Source organism: Papaver somniferum, unplaced genomic scaffold, assembly GCF_003573695.1.
Source record: "Papaver somniferum cultivar HN1 unplaced genomic scaffold, ASM357369v1 unplaced-scaffold_0, whole genome shotgun sequence".
NCBI lineage: Eukaryota > Viridiplantae > Streptophyta > Magnoliopsida > Ranunculales > Papaveraceae > Papaver > Papaver somniferum.
The window spans coordinates 1,574,150-1,595,154 of record NW_020618823.1 but is presented as its reverse complement, the minus strand read 5'-3'; the positions used below and the strand labels follow the sequence as shown (position 1 = coordinate 1,595,154).

The 21,005-nt window shown below is 37.6% G+C and overlaps 1 protein-coding gene, 1 non-coding gene and 1 pseudogene across 2 annotated transcripts; 2 read left to right on the top strand and 1 right to left on the bottom strand.

The window, feature by feature from the left end:
* Window positions 1–6,288: 6,288 nt before the first annotated feature.
* TRNAK-UUU lies at window positions 6,289–6,360 on the top strand. The gene has a single exon. It is a non-coding gene; the product is annotated as a tRNA-Lys (tRNA).
* Window positions 6,361–8,952: 2,592 nt separating this feature from the next.
* Window positions 8,953–10,228, bottom strand: LOC113325842 (chlorophyll a-b binding protein CP24, chloroplastic-like). Its single transcript, XM_026573710.1, has 2 exons — window positions 9,887–10,228; window positions 8,953–9,784 (listed from the first exon to the last, which is right to left on the bottom strand). Exons 1-2 carry the CDS (start codon window positions 10,102–10,104, stop codon window positions 9,235–9,237), a joined length of 768 nt encoding a protein of 255 aa, XP_026429495.1. The 5' UTR covers window positions 10,105–10,228; the 3' UTR covers window positions 8,953–9,234.
* A 1,015-nt stretch (window positions 10,229–11,243) lies between these two features.
* On the top strand, window positions 11,244–17,590 carry LOC113325843 (annotated as a pseudogene).
* The last annotated feature ends 3,415 nt before the right edge of the window (window positions 17,591–21,005 follow it).

The following is a 21,005-nucleotide window of genomic DNA, read 5'->3' as shown; positions in this document are numbered from 1 at the left end:
TAGACAAATAATCACCAGTAGATTGTTGTGGTGAATTATTGGATGGCTGAGAATTAGTATGAGTAGAATCTTCCAAACCTGAAACAATAGGAGAATGAGACGATTGCAATTCTGAACAGGTAGGTGAATCATCATAAAAAAATTCATCCTGAAAAAAAGGGTTAAAGATATCTCGAGTAGGAACCTGTGCATCTTTAAAAGGAAATATATGTTCATGAAATATAACATCACGAGATACGTAAGTAGTTTTTGTGGAAAGATCTAGGACAATATAGCCTTTATGATTGTAAGGATAACCAACAAATACTCCCGGCGTAGCGCGAGGATCAAATTTATTGGTGATCTTAGTATTGCGAGCATAACATAAACAACCAAAAATACGAAGACGACGATAGTTTGGTTTCGTATCTAATAAAACCTCATGAGGAGATCGTTTAGAGAGGAATGGTGTTGGGATTTTATTGATTAGATAGGTGGATGCTAAAATGCACTCACCCCAGTATGTGATAGGAAAATTTGCCTGGAAACGACGAGCCCTAGCTACTGACAGTAGGTGACGATGTTTCCTTTCGACTACTCCATTTTGTTGTGGAGTATAAACACAACTGCGCTAATGATGAATACCATTTTCATGGATCCATTCCTGAAATTCGCGCGATAAAAATTCAGTGTCATTATCTGATTGAAGACGTTGTAAGATTGGCAAAGTAGGTAAAGAAGTACCTGTAGAAATGATATGGAGTTGCTTAGAGTACTGAGTCACAACATGACGAGCAAACAATTTTAGAAATTTTCATGTTTCACTCTTGGTGTGCATAAGATACACCCAAGTACATCTGGAGAAATCATCAACAATAGTGAGAAAGTACTTTGCACCAGTCATAGAAAGGGTAGAAAAAAGGTCCCCATATATCACAATGAAGAAGTTCAAAACAACGATGAGAAGAAATACGATTATTATTAAAAGGTAAACGAGTTTACAGGGAAATTTAGAGTATCGTAGATAGAGTACTGTCAGGAAGTTGCATTTGAATCAAAGATGTAACATGAGAGTATGAAGTGAAATAAGACAATGAATTACAAATATGGTGGGTAGCACTACTATCAACAAACCAGGGTTCAAAGAAAAAGTATTAAATAACTTACCAGCAAAGTTCACCCTTGGTTCCATTGGAGTATCCTCATACAGAGAACTGATCAGTGACAACAGTCTAGAGTACTGTTCAGCTGAAAGAGTAGGCAGTGCAGGTAGATGTGCAGGCTGGGAATCAGTGGAACAACAATGGTATTAACAGCAACTGACGGTGATGCAGATGACGAGGGAAAACCATGGAGACGATAGCAGCAGTCTCGAACATGTCCATGACGATTGCAGTAATCGCAATGGGGTCTTGGCCTTTTGTGCTGACTGGTAGCAGAACGATTAACAGGAGATGGTGCAGGAAATCGATTCGTATTGAGAGCAGATGATTCGATGCTGGGAAGAGGGCTTGCAGTAATGTGTTGCTGTCTTCCTCCTGTTGCACCATATTGAAGATACGAAGAGCAGTGGGAAAGGGATCCATCATCAGGATTTGGCTTTTGAGATTGGAAAAGCGATCGTGCAAACCCTGGAGAAACTCCATAGCTCTATCACGTTCAAGTCTCTCAAGAAGAGACTTGTCGGCACCACAGATACAAACTTCGGTAGCATCCACGAGAGAATCATATTGGTCCCATAGTGTTTTTATTTTCGTGTAATACATAGAAACCGACATTGATTCTTGCCTAATGGCAGCTATAGCAGACTTGATTCGAAATAAAATAGGAGCATTGGATATACAAAATCTCACCTGTAAATCCTTCCATATTGCTCGAGAGGAAGGGGCATATAAGCAACCAGCCCTGATGTCTGGTTGGCAAGAATTTAGAAGCCAACTGCCGACGAGATCGTCGCATCTTTTCCAGCATTGATACTGTAATTCATCTTTTGGAGGTGGGAGAGATCCGTCAACAAATCCGAGCTTGCCCTTAGCATTCAGAGTTATTCCCCTAACCCAGGAACCATAATTATCCCCTGCAAAAGAGGATAAGACATCACTGTTGCAGGATTGTCACTTGGGTAAATTATGTAAGGGTCTAGGGTTCGAGTATTCCCTGAAGAATTGATATGGGTTTCATTGTTGGAATGAACTGGACTTGAAGGAGGTGATTGATCTGGAGTTTCCACCATTATGAGAGAGAAATCAAGATAGGTCCTAGGATGGATCAAGATGATACCATCAAAGAATCTAGGTTATTAGTTTAATGTCTCACAACTGTGAACATGATATATTTCATTGAGTATTTATACAGATTACAAGAGAATAAATCAACTAGAATGTGAACGAGTTTACAGGGCAGTTTACAACATACGACTAGGAATACAAAACTAAGTTACAGCAAGAGACTAGGACTCTATAACAAAATACAAAACAAATTCTGACTTGGTTTTATGTTCTGGTGTTGTGTGATGTGGCCGCACACTCCAAGTGTGTAAGATACGTACGTCTAATAGTTTTCTTTCAATCCAACCTCCCACTCATACACTTATATAGGTCTAGTTTGAGATGTTCACATATACATGGAGTTGATTCATTTAGAATTTGGAATTATCCGAATGTATGTGCACACACAGAAAAATCAATGAACCATGAACCAAACTTATCCAGCTATTAGTTCGAGAAGTTCACAAGCATTTTTAATTTATATAGTGAAAGATGGTGAATAATTGTGGCAAAACAGTTGTGAGAGCTTCGACCTACTGTACATGTTTTCTAGGAAATATTCATCTTGATTAAGAACCAAGGAAGAATGGGTTCTGTCAAAAAAAAGTACAACCGTAGCTAAAAACGGTTAGACAGTAAATATATGTAAGCTAAACATTCGGAGCTAATTTGAAATACGGCTAAAGAATGGGTTAGCTGACGTTATAATTGGACACATGCTTCTCCTCAGTGCCGCTAGATCAAAGAGGATCTAGCAGCACTAAAGTAAATTTTTTTCCTTCAATTTATTATATAAACAAGTGGAAAACTTAATAACAAGAAGAAAAGTTATACAAACAAGTTGATGATACACGTGCAATCTTAAGTTTCAGCAGAGAAATCTAAAATCCACTTCAAGTCCTAGTTAGCAATTCGGGATTCGGCAAACGTACGGAACGGCAAACGTACGAGTATTATACGGTTTTGTAAAATCCAGATTCGGTCCAAAATTCGGTCAACAGGACGTGATTCGTCAGTAATTCGGAACGGCATACGTACGTGTATAATTCGATTTATAAATGTGAGTTCGGCTCTGAAAATTCGGTATCTATATATAACAAATAATTTGTATTTATAAGGTCATAGACCAATTTTTATGCATATGTTTGAGTTATTTAAAGAAAAAATAAACTTAATATGATGATATCAATAATATATACAACATTAGTTATCCAAGAGGACGTCGTATGGTGGTTTAGATGCTTGGTTAGTGAGTTTGAGATCTCTCTCACCTTCACCTTCAAATCTCTTCAGTCGTTTTTGTTTCATAAAAATTATAACACGTCTAATATTCGGTCGTGTATGCTCGGAAGGCAGTAAAGCCCAAAAAGTGGAGTCTTTGAAAAGTAAAAGCTAAAGAATTTATGGCGAATTAAGCGGACGTATCATTCGGAATACGTAAAATTCGTGAACGGTTCGCGAATAATCCGGGAATGCCACATAATACGCGACTTGGGTTCGGAGTTACAAACGTACGCGAATAAGACGGTAAAATTCGTGATACGGAAAAATTCGCGAATTTTTATCCAATAAATAAAGAAGATCATAGATCACTGGTTTCATTAACCACGTGGAGTTTAGTTTAGTAGATATATAGCTGGTAATGCATGTTCAGGTGATCTTTCTTTTGGTTTAAACTCACCATTCTTGACCATCGTAGGTTTAATTAATTAATAAAGAAACCTTAAGATAAGAATCATAAGATAGTACGATTACGATAGGAAACGCATTGTGTATGAAGCTATGAACGTGGTGCTGACACATTTGGTTCTCTTACTGACTCATTTTGGGTCCTCATCATGGGGAATAAGTCGGTGTCTAATCTAACGTACTGTTCCCTAACCGGAATTGTACATTTAAGCCAGCAAATGATTGAACGCATGCTTTGCCCGTCAAGATAATTCGATTAAAAATATGGCTTGAGATTAAATATCTGAGAGGGGTTCTTGGTGTACTGTGGTTGTACAATCAAACTGTAAATATGAGTTCTATTATATTTATCGAGCAAAAAAAAAGTGATTTTTAAACCACTTAAAAACCGTTCCACTCACATGAAATGAAACCTGCAGTTCAAAAACAAACAGAGCCACTCAGCGGCGAAGCTAGAAACTAGACTAAAGATTTGAATTTATATTCAAACTACTTAAACTCCACAATCGGTGGAGATGCTAGGATATGGATTCAACCTTTCCTCAAAGGTTTTTTTGCAAAAAAAATAAGAACATGGGTAAGAAAGATAATCGAAATTGCTTATTCTGTGTTTGAAACTGTCCGAATCGGTCTGAAATTTCATTGGAATTGAATATGTAACCAAATGCGAAAAAGAGCCTAGATAACCTAATATTGAAAAAAATGCAACCAAATGCGGTTAGCCACAATGGCCCAGCTAACCTAGGCATTGAATTTCCTTCCAAAGTAGTAATGACTATCTTGAGTTTTAATTCTTATCCTCAGTAGGTAATAACTGAAAATGATGGCTAATAAAAACTAAACAGTATTACGACCGCAAAGTACTATCGCATCGCATGGTTTTTTTGATTGTTTCTCTGATTTCCGTAGTACTTAATTAAAAGCAATCGGCACTCACTCAATTAAACCTCAACATCAATGATACTTACAGTACATACAATATCATCACCCACCAAGTGGTGATGCGATCATTATTCCTGAGATATTTTTGAAGAATCACTTTATGTGTACATCCTGATTCCTGAGGAATAATCACCCAAAGTAATTCAATAAGATCTTAAAATATCATCCCATAACCTCTTTAAAAATATCATTTCAACTGTCATGCAAGTATGACATATATATATATATATATATATACCTCTTACGTACATATATATCATCGAAAGAGTATTCTTCAAGTGACTATTATAATGCGCTCGGGCAATCAAAAAGAGTAGATGATAAATCATTTTCAAACAAAATTCAACATCATCAACTGAGAATTACACAGCAAGGTCCTACCAAGTGGAAGATGATGATGGTGGATTAATCTGTCATTGGAACTAACAAGTCACAACAACTTCTTCCTTTTTACATGGATGATCCAATTACAGTACCTACTACTTGCTGAAATTAATATCAATCAATGATATTTATTCAATTCTTAACTCTCTTTCCTACTTGCTTGGCTGGTTATGGTCCCAATTTTCGGACACTGTTTTTTCTTTTCTATTTTTTAACTTGTATCTGATGTTTTTTGTTTCTTGATGACTATTAAGGCTATGTATGACACATCATATAGCACAAAAGTCTTAACATCCAAAGTTGTTGGGTGACCAAAATGGTGCACAAGATATTATTATATTACGGTTTCAGATTAAGATATGAAGGTCTAAACTCTAGCTAGGTTATATATTCAAATGTATCCTGATTTCGAAGAAGAATGAGATTGGCCAAATAGATGGAGTTTACATGGAGGAACAATCAGTGCGTACATTGGGCGACAATGACATTGTGTTAATAAATGATTCTACGAGTAAATTGTGAATCCTTGGCACCCAGAAATCCAATGTTTTTTGCTCTGGCGCTACTAGATGATTGAAGATCTAGCACAGGCAACATGTTTTATGTAATGTACGTAACTGTTGCTGATTTCAGCCGCAAGGCTAATGTGGATGGGTAAGACAAAAGATAATTATGATGTGTCTATTCTTGAGTGAAGAGGTTTTAGAGATTAATGTGAGTGGAGACTAGATACTCGAGATCGTTTCATTTCATGTGATTAATGGGGATGCAAATGATTGTAACCACTGCCCCCTCAATCACAGAATGGGCAACAAATGAAACATGATAAGCCAATATATCGATCAATATCAATTAATAATTGGAAGATCAAAGACCAAACATCAAACCTAACTACATACCTAGAGGCTAGAGTAGGGAGTAGGGATGCATTTTTCATTACAGATGGGAATAATGAAACCTTGCTCTGTTAACATCCAAAAGAAACCATAGGTTCAAATATATTTTATCTTTGAGTTTTTTAACGTCAGCCGACTTAGCTCAGTGGTAGAGCGCGTGACTTTTAATCCCGTGGTCAAGGGTTCGATCCCCTTAGTCGGCGTTTTAAACATTTTACTTTTTTTGATTCCTTGCCTGGCTGCACCCCAACCGCCCCCAAAATGAAACTTATGAAGCAAAAGCATCACATAAAAGCTACCCCAACATAATAGTGCATCCTAAAACTCATTTACAGAGTTACAGCAAAATGTCCAAATCTGAAATACGATAGTTTGGTGTTCCAAAACAAGGCAGGAATTCAGTCCTAGCGTCCAATCTGTTTATCACAGCTCACCACCCTCTGAACTCTTAAGCCAATTTATCCGCCGAATTCTTTTTGGTATTCCTGTAACCGTGCCACTTAGCATCTAATAGATGTTCGTCCAACTCTAGCACAAGAAAATTAAAAACTCTTTAAGCTCAAAGCCTAGTTGTTAGCAAAGTAAGCCCAAGTCAAACAAGCTGAACTTTATGTCTACCCTACGCCCTATACTTACACTTGACCAACAACAGTATGATTTCGAGAAAAACTATAATTTGAGGAACTTGTAGAATGTGCCATTAACGATGACCAGGATCGCTGCTAGCTAGTAGTTACCACGAACTACCTTCTGCTGCCATTACCCGTATATGAACTCATAGTTGATGTGTACCTGGCCTATCTGGAGATCATTAATTAGTCTCCATCCATTAATACCTCTACGATACTTCACTTACATACAATAAAATTGTCCATAGATTCGCATAGAATTGTGCAACTATAATAGTCCTTAGATACGCATAAGAGTTGGCCTTAGCCTCACCCCGAGAACCAACACTGAAGAAACTGTGCAAGTATAGTCCATAGATCCCCATGCTTAACACCATTTTTCCTTTTCTGTAGCAAAAAAATTCATAACCATGTGGCAAGTAATAACAAAAGCAAGATATTCAACTAGTTTACAGAATTATAATATACTCATCACATATTGATGCTAGCTGTGAGAAATTTCATGGAAGAAAAAACTACCATCTATGGTGGTGAAAAAAGAAGAAGCCAAAACTACCAAATAAAATGTGACGCAGGAGTGTAATCGAGTCTGAGTACTGGCAGGTCAGCCAATTTTAATGAAACATTGCTCTTCATATATGGAATTGCTTGAAGCTTTTTGAATTTCCCAAAAACATCATCTTTGATCACACCCGAATTTTGTGTTTGGAATAACTCATTCACAAATTCTTCTAAAGTTGCATTTTTTGTGTCATAATAACAACGGGTCTTTACCCTTCGATACCATGGAAGGTTAAAGTCTGTTTTCTTGAACATGAGAAGTTTACTTTCTTTCGTAAGGGCAAATGGACGATATAATTAGTCTTCTTTCTTTGAACGTATAGTGTATTTTTCTGTCCAACCACTTGTGTTTTTAGTATCCTTATTCAACGACCATATATAAGTACATCCGGTTGAATGCCTCCGAATAACAACCGATAAACACCCTCCTAACAGCAGTAACTGGGCGGAATCTTTGGAATTTTCTACCGGAAAAAAATGTGGAAACGGAACGGTACGGAACTCCTCATCTGCCAGGTCAAAAGCTACAATCAAGAATCCAATGTCGTTTATCCAATGAAGAGCTCCGTCGCAAAGAATTCCATTTGATCTTCTCAATCTTCGATCGGTTATACCTTTGCTTCTCCACCCATATACCTGGACTCGACCTCCGTGAAATTCACTGGGGTTGTAATGAATTCTGATAACCCTGTACTCATTAGTTGCATAAAGATAACCAAATCCACTCACCAAGTAATCATCCGTTGCATCTTCATGAGGTAAAGGAAAATACGGAAGAAGGACGGTTTCTCTGGTAAAAGGATTACAAATATTGATAGGATCATCGACATGGTTATGTGTTTCAAGAAAACAAACCAAACCCCTGCTGGATCCAACTATGGGATTATAAGTCCTATTTTCCGCCTGGTAGTAGTTGAGATAAGGACGGCCGAGCCATGAAAGTGCATTGTAAGAGAGTTGTTTATCGATTCTCTTGTTATTCTTCTCATCGTATTCTCCATAGTAAAGTTGGACATTATCATAATCATGTTTACATGCAAAAAGAAGATTTATCTTTTCGTCGCGCTTTATGACGCAAGAGATTTCGCCAGGTTTTGCATACTTGCTTGCACGGTATCGCATATTCGAAACATAAGCGAGAAAGTATATCGCGAAGGAGTTCATGAGGAAGGTTATCCATCATCACTGTTCTTGTCGTACAAAAATTCTAAACCCTAGCTTTGCGAATCAGTCTATGAATACAAATCATACAATGCCTTTCTGTTTTTGTCCCTCAAGGGTTTTAAGTGCAGAGATTGATTTTTATAGTACCCGGAGACTATGAAACCACAAGGCAAACCTTATATCATGAGCTCAAACCATAGCAACGCTTTCGGGGCAACCGACCTATGTCTTTACCATTGTAGTCTTGCACAAGGACGGGGTAATAGCACGACAGTGCACGACCGTGTGCTGCTATAATGAATTTGCATAGAAAAGAATATCCATCTGCGCCAGTTGCCACAACACAGTCGTTTCTTCTTGCAGCAAAGTTCCTTTTACTGCAACATGAGACCCATTTTGTTTAATTTCAAGAAACATACAACATCATTTTAAGGTTTGACGTAACTAAAGTAATTAACAGACTCTTAAATAGAATACATATCTTACAAATCTCTCATTCATTATTTCCTTCCTTGCCACAACTTTTACAAGGACACAGAGAAATGAACAAGAAGCTACAAGGAGAAAGAATTTTGAATTTTGGAGACGGAATTAGTCTAAAGATACCTCCAAACTTTAAGGCATATCGTTCGTACTGTAATCTCCATCGATTAATACCTCTACGATACTTCACTTACATACAACAATTTTAAAGATTCAAGTTCAGATTTAGACATGTTTTAATTACAATCCCAAAAATCCAAGAGGTGTTTTGCCTTGTCCAGCTTCAAAGTAAAATATGAGCATAGCAACCATGGCAAGCCTTGAATGTTTAATCTCAGCCAACTTTAGTCTCTCCAATTTCTCAGTATCTGGGACATACACACCATTCTGAATGGTACCAGCAAATGACAATGGGTCAAAGAATTTTCCACCGGGGTAACCTTGTTCACCAGTAGCGTTAGCAAAGTTCTCTGCAGTTTGTGACCATGGGGTAGCCCATTCTACGGATTGTGATTCAGGGTTGAAGAAGTCGACCCATCTCTTGCTTTCTACCCATCCCATCAACAGAAGCTGGGTTCCCAACAAAGATCCGAAGGAGAATGGTGCAATGGCACCTGGATCAGCACCAGCCTCGAACCATGGAATGCCACTGTAAGCTTGACCAACGAAGATTCCAAGAACTGCTGCCATTGCCCATCGGCCGTGGATCAATTCTGCTTCTCGGTACCACTTGAGGAAAGCTGGGTCTTTGCCTAAACCCAATGGGTCAAAACCGAAATCTCCGGGCAATCTGCCATTATCATCCATAAAGAGCAAAAATGTTAGTCTGACTTTTTGCACACTCTTTCAATATTTGTGGTCTAAATAATTTTTCACATTTTGCAATACTTACGAGCCGTCTAGCCATTCTGGGTCGACGAGGTTACCACCACCTTTAACAGCAGGAATCCATGATTTCTTTGCGCCAGCTGCAGCAACGATGACGAGTTTACGTGAACTGACAACAGTTTTAGCGGTGGTTGCTGTTGTTGAGAACAAGCTTTGGCTTCTTTTGCCTCCAGATAAGAATGGAGCATTCAACACTACAGCAGAATTTGTAGCTACTGCCATTTCTCTCTTCTCTTGAAACTGTTAGATAGTGTTTTTAGTAGTGTATTGGTTGTAAGTTAGAGAGAGATGTAAACAATGTGTGTGTTGGGAATACTCTGGTGATGATAATCACTTAATAGACATCATTTTATGAAGATGATGGAAATCTTTTTGAATCCAAACTGGATAGATTTCGGACCAATGGGATTACGAGCTACATCCGAATCTATGTACTGTCCATACACGTGGATTGCAGATGCACCTCTAATTTTGTTGTAAGAGATTTTTCAGGTATACTTCATTTGAGCCAATAGTTTTAGTTTGGTGGGTCCTCTTCTTTGTGTGGAATGCAAAGACATCTCACCTCTGCCCTTTGTTTTGGCAAACTAGCAGTATCTACTGCATTGAGTTGAGCTGATTTTGGGTTAGGACCGTTTGATCGAGAAGAAGACGCCCCACCAATTATGATCCTTTGCCAATCGGTTCTAGAGCTTTGCAAGCTTTTCTTGCGACTTGTAAAATGATCCCAAACCTCAGAAGCTCAAAACTCGAATATAAATTAAAGTTATATGTACAACACAAGAATCAAGTGTGATGTGTATGGATTGACATTGCATTTTAATGGCGGGTACTGAGAAATCTAAAGCCAAAATCTTTTCAACTTGATGGTAAACAAACAATTAGCGTGTCTGTTGTTTGCGATTCTGCCCCCAACTAAGCACAAATCAGATGTCAAACTGTTAGTAGTTTTTTGGATTGAGTCAAATCTGACTTGTGACATGAGTCAGACCTAATTCCTGATTCGTATCTGTTTAAATTATGGAATAAAGTTTCCCTCATTTATGATGAGACAAAATCATTGACTTGTATATTTTTGAGTCAGTTAAGTCAGATTTAACTCAAAAACAAACAAACCCATTTAAATCCAGAAGAGTCAAGCGATCTCAGTCAAATTCAGCGGAGCCAACTAAAAAACAAACATGTTGTCATTTTACCATAGCAGCATTTCCATTTTCCATTTAGTGGTTGTTTTGTTTGTTAATCTAATCTAATTTGGGCGGAAATATAATCCATTCATAAGCTTATCCTCCTCCGTCAGTTGTGTGTCACAGGAGGAGACAAAAACAGATGAAAAAGGTATAACTAAAATTAAATACGTGTCTAATTTCCCTGATTTTCCTTTGTGTCTGTCATCAGCCACCAATGGAAACATGATTCTCCCTCCCACTCTTGTTCTTTCCTCCTTAAACCCTAAATTATTATAAATAACACCTCCTGATTTCCTCACCAATGGCTGATCATTTTCTTACAACAGCAACTTCTCTTGATTTTCACACTTCTTCTATTCTCTGCATTTCTTCAAAACCTTATAATTTCAATCGAATCACTCAATTTCATCAATTATCATCCAGAAAACGAAGATCAACTCATCAGATTTTTGCAAAGTCCTCAGAAACAGCAACGATTACACCATCAGAGACTGTTTCCGGTGATTTCAGTCATCACTCTATTACTGGTAAATCTCTAACTTTTCGTTTTTCAGTGGCATAATTGTAATTTATCCGCGGAAGGAGAAATTTGTCTAAATTCAGTAAAAATTTGATTTAGTTAAGTGAATTTTTGAAAATCAGGTTCCCGAATCCGGAAAAGAGTGATTTTATGAATGTTTTGATCTTTGTTTTTTCTGTTTATGTGGATGTTGTTGTTTGAATTTAATATATTGGCTCAATTTTATTGAACATGAAAATTTGTGAAAATGATCGAGTCTTTAATTTGAGATCGATCTGGTTATCCATTGTGATTTGGTTATTCATACAGAATTTGATCGTTTCAACAGAGTGTTCAGACGGAAGCGTAATTTTCAGGTTTGGTGCACCACCCAAGGATATGGAATCTGAAAAATCAACTTCGGGAGAAATTGAATTTGAAGGTGTTGTGAAAGATGATGAAGTTGTGTCAGTGGAAGGTGTGGTGAAAGGAGATAAAGTTGTTTCAGTTGAAGGTGTGGTGAAAGATGAGGAAGTAGAATTGCTTGAAGAAGAAGAGGTAGGTATGCCTGAAGTAAGATCCGGGGAGATTGGTGGCAGTGGTGGTGAGAAAATTGAGATTGTTTCCACGGAATGTGTAAAAGAAATGGATACTCTGATAGTAGCTGATATTGAACAGGATAATGGTTCCATTGTAGATGCTGCATTTGATGAAAATTTGATTCAAGAAGAAGTTAGTATCCCTGTAAAGAGTGAGGAAGCTGCAGCTGAATCAATTTGTGAAGATAGTGTAAGATTGAAGGTGGAAAAAGATACTAGTGGAAATGTAGAAATTAGTCCAAGTGTACAGTCTGACACGGTTCATGGTTCTGAAAGAAGTTTGGATGTTGAGGAAGGTTTTGTGGATAGTGGTAGTGTGATTGATGGTGTTGATTCAGGTGCTGCTTCAGAACCTGACTCAGTCCTTGATGTAGATGCGGTCATTGACTCTGACGAAGATTCTGAAGAGAAGGATATGGACATGCTTATGCCTCAAATTATTGCTTTAGATGAAGGAAAAGGTTCTGTGTGTGTGGAGGATCCCAAGGAGGATACAGATGACAAACTTACTACGTATGCTACTGCGTCCGAGACTTTGGAGGTAGATTCTGGTAAGAAGCTTGTTGATGAAAGTGTGCCTCAGATTATTGTTTTAGATGAAGGAAAAGGTTCTGTCTGTGTGGAGGATCCTGAGGAGGATACGGATGACAAAGTTGTTACGTATGCTACTGCGTCCGAGACTTTGGAGGCAGATTCTGATAAGAAGCTTGTTGATGAAAGTGTGCCTCAGACAATTGTTGTAGGTGAAGGAAAAGATTCTATGTGTGTGCAGGATCCCGAGGAGGATACGGATGGCAATGTTGTTACGTATGCTACTGCATCCGAGACTTCGGAGGCAGATTCTGATAAGAAGCTTGTTGATGAATGTGTTCCTCAGACTATTGCTTTGGATGAAGGAGAAAGTTATGTTTGTGTAGAAGCTCCTGAAGGGGATACTGGTAACGAAGTTGTTACAGATCCTACTGTTTCCGAGACTTCGGAGGCAGATTCTGGTAAGAAGTATGTTGATGAACTTGTGCCTCAGTGTAGTGCTTTGGATGGAGGAAAGAGTTCTGTCTGTGGGGAAGATCCTGAAGCAAATACGGATGATAAACTTGTTACATATTCTACTGCTTCGGAGACCTCGGAGGCGGATTCTGCAAACAAGCATGTTGACGAACTTGTTTCTCAGCCTACTGCTACAGAAGCTGATCCTGTTATTGAAGTAAAACAAACTGACAAAGGTAGTGAGGTTAATATCAGTGCTGATGTTCTAAATGTATCATCAGATAGAGAGTTTGTCCCCAATCAAGACCAAGAAATTAGCTTTTCTAAAGAAACTAATGAGAAGGTTAATGTGGTTAAAATACCTCTGCCTATGTATGCCGAGCCTGATCCTGCTACAAATGTAAATGACAATGTGAAACAGCTTGGTCCTGCCGCAGATGTGAATAACAATCTCAAAGAGCTTGATCCTGCCGCAGATGTAAATAATACTCTTGAGGAGCTTGGTGAGACAAATATAGTTCAAGATGCAGTAGAGGTTAGTGTTCTTTACTTAATTTCTTTCAGAAGGTACGTTAGTCTCTGCTGATTATTTTTATCGAAACTATTTAATAGTCAAAGAGGTCAAGGTTACTTGATAGCTAAATTAACAATAGTAAAAGCATGCAAAGCACAAATTTATGCATGTAGACAGAATAGTTGTTTGATTACATGAGCTCTTGGTCATTTTAACTATCTTTTGTCTTTATTTTTCAAGTAATTTGTAGTCTAGGTAAAGAAATTTGACGACATTTTTCAGATACCCGCATGCCTCCTAGTTACAGGTTTCATAAGCTCAGCGCGTTCGTACAAATGGTGTAGTTTTAGTTGTCTCTGGCCGTAACTTTTGAGGATTGTCTAGGAGTGGTTTCATTTTTGTGCATTGGCTAATGGCCATTATATTACAAATCTACAGCAAAACTGCTTGCTAGTAATTCTAAGAAATGAGATTTTGAGTTTCATTGAAATAATTAACCAACACTTACTGGTTATGTGTCTTCAAATTGACTACAGATTGAAGACATCAAGCCCGTGGTAATTTTACACACAGATAGCAATGAAGGAGATTCAGAGAACAATGCCACTTGTGAAGCAACGAGCTTAGGAGCCGTAAAGTCCCAAGATGCTGAAATTCCTCTAACTTCAAACACGTAAGTTATCTTTCTTCCTGAATATATAGTAACATACTCATTTAGTCCATTTTGAAATTTCAATCACCATAATCTGGAATGAACACCGACGTGAACAACTGGCTGTACATGTGATGTTATATATCTGGTGGATAAGTCGCTCCTTTCGAGACAAATTAAAAGGAAACCAACATTTATGTACATATGTTTTAAACCTGGTTGTACCTGCCAAAGTTGTTTCTTTGTCACAGAAACTAAGCCTTCTTCCATATGCTAGTTTCCTTTCCTTGTAGGAAAGTAGGAAAGCGAGGCCCCCTTCATTTCTAGCCTTGTTTCATTAATAGGTGACACAGTGACAGGGTTGAATTCTGATTGCTGAATACTTATCTTCCTTGGAGAAATTAAAATATATGCAGTACCAAATACAGTATATCTGTTGTGGATGGAACAACTATTTTCCTTCTTGCGATTATAATTTTACCCTTCTAAACAATAACTATCAGGATTCCTGTTCATTTCTATATGATCTATCTTGTTTCTTTTGTTTCTTTGCCACTTTATTTGCTACTACAAAGGACTGATATTTCGTCATCTTACTTATGATATAGGGAGATCCCAGTTGTTTCAACCCCAGGTCTCGTCCTATCTTCAAGTGCTGCTATGCTACCACATCCTTCAAAGGTATCTTCTTTTGTAAATCAGTGCTCTTCTCTTGTAGTAAACTGGATATAATAATTTATACTTTGGGTTCTTCAGAGTGAGATTCTTTATTAGTTTCTTAAGCTAATTAATGATTTGTCATGCTGCCGTATGCTAGTATGTTAATGGTGGATATGTTATTGCTGAATCCAATATCATTAACTTAGGTGTTGAGTTTCGAATTCATAATCCTGAAAGATAATTACGAATTCTTTTGACACTTCCACGTATTCTTTCCCCACTCCCGTTTCTGGTTGTACCAACATTTTCTATGGGGAGGAAGAACAATGATTGTCTTTAAGTATGGGCGAATTACATGGTACCTTGAACTTTCAAGCAATACTATATTTGATGTATGCCTAATCTCAGTCAGCGTCAAAAAACCAATTACACCTCCTGATGTTAATGCATCGTTTTCAGTTTTTCTTCTTTTTTCTCATGGTTGTTAAGTGATGAATATTGACATCACATTCTTTTGGGTTAAAAAAGATATCAAGATTAGTAATCCAGAGTATAACAATGCCAGGCATTATCAGGTGGAGAGGATGCATTTTTCATCAAATGTCAGAGGTGGTTAGGTGTAGCTGATGGAGTTGGTTAGTGGTCACTTGAAGGTACTCATTTTAACTTTGGTGTCATCTATTTTACCCACTTCTACTTGTCCTATATGTGATTTTGTTTTCCTTGGAAGGATAGGGTAATACATTGATATCTTTGCTAGGCTCTGTGTTTCTTCTGAAGGAACTTCATAGAGAGCTAGTAGTTTGGTAGATTCCTGCTGATCCAAGTTTCTTTTTGTTCAGTGCCTTTGGAATCAGATATCATTTGGTTGAAACTGATATTATGTACATAGTTATTTTTCAGGAATTAATGCAGGATTGTATGCCCAAGAACTAATGGAAAACTGCGGAAGGATCGTATCAGTGAGTGAAAGCATTAAAGTGACTGAGCCAGAGAAAGTTATTATTGGTAGTGCTGCAAAGGCACGTTCTCTTGGGTCCTCGACCATTTTGGTTGCTTACTTTGATGGCCAGGTATGTTCATATTGTAAGTAAACCTTGTGTTTATTGTTTCATTGTTGGGGTAAATGTCACATTAACCTGGTTTATCCTCTTGCCTTCTTAGATATTGTCATGGCAAAAGAAAGATTAGTCAGCTTCATCAGAAAAAGAAACATGCGCTGATTTGAAAAATCTTTGCTAGCTGCGATTGGTATAGCATTCTTACTGATAATAATTAGCATACTTGCAGGTTTTTCATGCAGCAAATATTGGAGACTCTGGTTTTATCATTATAAGAAATGGTACTGTTTTCAGAAGATCTTCGCCAATGCTGCATGGGTTTAACTTTCCATTACAGATTGAGAGAGGAGATGATCCCACATCGATGATAGAGGTAGCTCAGTTGTCATCGTCTTTTTTATATTGTTAGGCCTTTTAGTGGATTTTTTACCACGTCTGGAGCACCTGCTAGTTATTTCTTTTCAGTTCCGGCTTTGATATTCCTGTTCCTTGAAACATAAGATACAGAAGTACGAGTTGGGATCTACTTACATTGTTTTCACAATTCTATACAGAGGGCATGCAGGCAAACATGAAAATAGTGCTATGGTTGACTTTTTGCAATAATGTATTCTTATCGTTGCAAATATCATTGTCACTATGATTATACCATGTTATAGTTGTGTCTCTGCCGCATGTGGTAGAAACAACGTTCATTTGGCCATCCACTAAACTGTTGATTGCAACTGTATTTCAATGACAAGACGATGGTTTAAGTATGGGAATATGGTGAATTTTGCGAGAATGATCTCGACTGAAGAATTTTTCTTTTGCTAAAACCAAACCTTGTACTGTCTTCATGTGGGCACAATTGACCATTTTATATGATGGTAAAAAGAACCCATTTTCATTTCAATCCTGACCTAAGAACTAATCTGATCATCTAATTTTTCTGTTTCAGAAGTACGATATTGATTTGGATGAGGGTGATGTAATCATTGCTGCAACCGACGGTCTTTTTGATAATTTATATGAGCAAGAGATAGCATTGATCGTCTCCAAGTCATTGGAAGCCAATCTGAAACCAAAGGTCCTACATTTTCCTTTTTCTCTGTGAATTTGTCTGAATTTTCTATCACTTGTATAGCCGGTCCTCGCCAGCCACATTAGCTGATGTCTTTAACTATCATGTGCACAGTTATGTGTATACGGAATTTCAAACTGTTACCCTGGTTTCCCACTAAGTTTCGTCCCTTTGAGATACTCCTTTTTTCTTTCTTACAGGAAATAGCAGATTTCTTAGCTAATAGAGCACAAGAAGTAGGCAGATCGAAGTTAGGAAGGAGTCCCTTTGCAGATGCAGCGAAGGCTGCAGGCTATACATCATACAGCGGGGGGAAGCTTGACGATGTGACTGTTATAGTTTCTGTAGTACAAAGCAACTCTGACTTGAATCTGTAGTTCCTCTTCATTCAGTTTAATTGTATCTATATGAGAAGATACTGCTTCCCCATTTTAGGTACCCCTTTCCACTTTCCAGGTTTGGATTCGTCCAATCTTCTTGACCTCTTAAAATGGCAGGTGAAGCTAGACGCAAGAGGCGGTTGTGAACAAATTGCATGTTCCTATGGTAAATCTAACCATATCTCAAAATGACACAGGATGCCTTATTTTAGGCGTAGCTGATTTCATTTTACAAAATGGGCGTAAGTCTGCAGGTGTCCGCTAAGGAACGAAGTGCATCTATCAGTACTTAAAATTTATTGTCCCACACAGCTATGTATAAGAAATGTGTCTGTTTAAATACCGTTCTGAATCATTTACCTATCGAGCAATGATATAACAAGCACAATGTGGATAGGGTTCCCATAAACTTTCGGATTACCTGAAAAAATTGTGTGCAACTATGAGCTCAATTTTTTACCTTCCAAGTTTTACATTTTGCAAGGGGAGTTGCTTACACCATAATCACGTTTTGACTAATCTTGAAAACTGTCCTTCCAAGTCTTACATTTTGCAAGGGGACTTACTTACACCATAATCACATTATTCAAAGTGTCATTTTAATCTTATTTTTAAGTCAATATTATCTATGTTTTCTCATTGTGATATTCGCTATTAATCGTGCATTAGGAGTTTTTTTTCCTTCCTATACATATAAGATGTTGATTTGTTTTAATTGCTAACTAGGTATCATCCGTAGGCCGGGCTCAACCTTTTTGATTTTTTTTTTTTTGTGTTGTTAGGGTTTATTTTTCGCATTATAGAAAATGCTATTGGTTGATTAGTTCATCTCCTTTTCATTAGTTCATAAACAATATCAGCAAAGTACTCTACCGAAAATACAACAAAGAAGGATATATAGGTAGGAGAAAAAGAGGTATGTTTCACATTGCAATATATCTCTCAACTCAGGAATTAAATTGCAGTATTGCTCCCATCGTGTCCTAAGTCTAATTCACCGGCTTCTACAAACAAACTACGTCGATCCTACTTAAAATTTAAAGTTTGGAATCCTAAAAATTTTCTGACTGTTTCGATGTTCTTCAATAAACACTATTACTTCAACAGTGTTAAAATCGCGCGATAATGGAATGACTATGTTCGAACTCAGAAAAGTGTATTCTTAATTCACCTGGCAGTAACAATATCATACGATCATTTTTTCCTCAACTGTGTTATTCTTTGGAGTTAAGCTGCACATTTTCCTTTAGATTTGGGTAAGTGCTTAATGTTCGAGTTGACGGAATATCCATTAGACTGAAATAATAGTCATCGGGCACCTTTATCCATGTTGGCTCTTCATGTTCTGCAGGAGTCATTTTATTTTAACCTTACTGTACGCCTAACGTCACGGGCCTGTATATATGTTGAAATGTACCCCTCCGCCCTTTTTTATGCAAGCTATGTGTCGGTTGCCAGAAAATTAAGATTACAAAAAGACTCACGTTCACATGCTCATGCGTCTTATCTATAAATTCTAAGAACATGTGTCTATCTTTAATATTGAATCCAGGTACGGTAATGCCAAACGTACAAAATTAGAGTGGTTTGCCACGTGTGCAGAAGAATAAGTAAGAACTACCAACCTATTCTCCCTTCCACTCCCACCTGCAGACAGAACTAAACTCAACGAATCCAAATACAGTTTCGAATAATTTAAGCAGTATTTAAGCTTTTCTTTATGCAATTGTAGGCTCTTTTTTTTAATCACACCAGGACTAGGATAATGATCAGACGAAAACTCCCAACAAACTTAAGAGTCATAAACCTCTCTAATGATCAAACTATATCAACACAGGCTTTATTCGAACTTGGAGATGTTTGCAGCGTGAAAAATGTATCCATTGTGTCAATGTTCAAAATTTCAAATGCTTCCGACCGCGTAGAGTTCCTCTTTTGCATAGTCACCACCAAAATAACAGTAACTCAAGGAGTAGGTAGACAAAAAGTTATCTCGTAAAAATCAATGAAAATGCATCAACAACTAACTGGTCATGATTATTAATCCAATATAAATCAGAATTTCGATACCTGCCGCATAATCTCAAGTTCATATGCATTTCAGTTTGGCATGCCACATCGAGGAAACCAAAACAATCATAACATGAAAAGCAGCAAGCGGAACACAATGAAACACAACCTTACGTTATACTCATTCTTTGATCCGGCTCCGTTATTTCGTTGAATGCTTCCTTTGGTGCATAATTAATTCATTAGAATACCAACATCGCCTAATTCGTTTTTTTTAGTTGGGCTTCTATTTTTCTTTGCATAATATCCAATTAAAAGATCATTAATATGATAATATCTAGTGCAAACCAAATTACACATCTTACTTACAGTCAGATAAATAATGAAATCATGCCTGTGATCCATGCTTGCTCAGCTGCAACTCTTATTGACGCAGGAAAACCATGAATCTTACATATTTATTTGGGGAACGTTTTTACAGTTTGCCATTATGTGATGTAGGTTGCAAATATTCAGGTAGGAGACAATGGCAGGGAATAAAAAAACGTGGAACAGCTAAACTGTTTCTTATGGATTTGTAGGGGCTGCGGCTTTATAGATTGCACTTCAGTTGTCACTATAAATATAGGGCTATATACCATCTACACTTTTTGTTATGGATTCGTAGGAGTTAGTGTTGGAATATTTTCAACGCCGCTAACCAAAGGGGGTCCTGGGGGGCATCGCCCCACAGGCTGTGGTCGACCTGACAGGGATATCGCAGAAACACCTTCGAGACTTACCTATATGAGTATGGAAATAAGGCCGTTTCCTAAGAGAAGAAGACCGTTCTCTAAAGAAGACTCATGAACAAGGATATAAGCACATGGCCATTAACGTGCTTGGCTGCAGAACACATGATTTTATGAAATCAATATGTGTGGAGACTCCGGTTTTATCATAAGGGGTACTTGGTTCAAGACTGGTTTCACCATACAACCTCGATAAGGCTTTGAGTTTCTTACACTAAGTGAAGGTTCAAATCCAAAAAATACCTATCATTTATGTGTTGATTTCAACGATGATGCTTAGTCTCAATTGTGCTTGAACTACGTTGGCTTGATCCCACTCGGGTACGTAGGCAGTCACTTCGGTGATGCAGTCACTCTGATTTAAAAGTTTTAACTTTGTTTTATGGTTTTTGAAAATAGGGGGAGAATGTTGGAATATTTTCAACGCCGCTAACCAAAGGGGGGTCCTGGGGGGCATCGCCCCCCAGGCTGTTCGAAAATTTCGAATCCAAAAGACACCATTGATGTCTGTTGATGAAGGAACCTGACGTTTCGTGAATAGAAACCTGTTGGCGAATAAAAAACCTATTCCCAACAGGTGCAAAACCTTTTATAAATAGCTTCTCCCAGTTTCGTTTAACATATAAGAAAAATCAATCTGTTTTCTCTATTTCAAAAAGCATCATCAGAAATCAGAAATCTCTTTGTGTGTTCTTGATTGAATCAAGGGGTACAAAC

Bases quoted from the DNA above. Each gene is read 5' to 3' on its own strand.
- LOC113325842 (XM_026573710.1), bottom strand. From the start codon at position 10,104: ATGGCAGTAGCTACAAATTCTGCTGTAGTGTTGAATGCTCCATTCTTA. The intron at 9,785-9,886 runs GTAAGTATTGCA...TGATAATGGCAG, and splicing joins CCAGAATGGCTAGACGGCTC to ATTGCCCGGAGATTTCGGTT.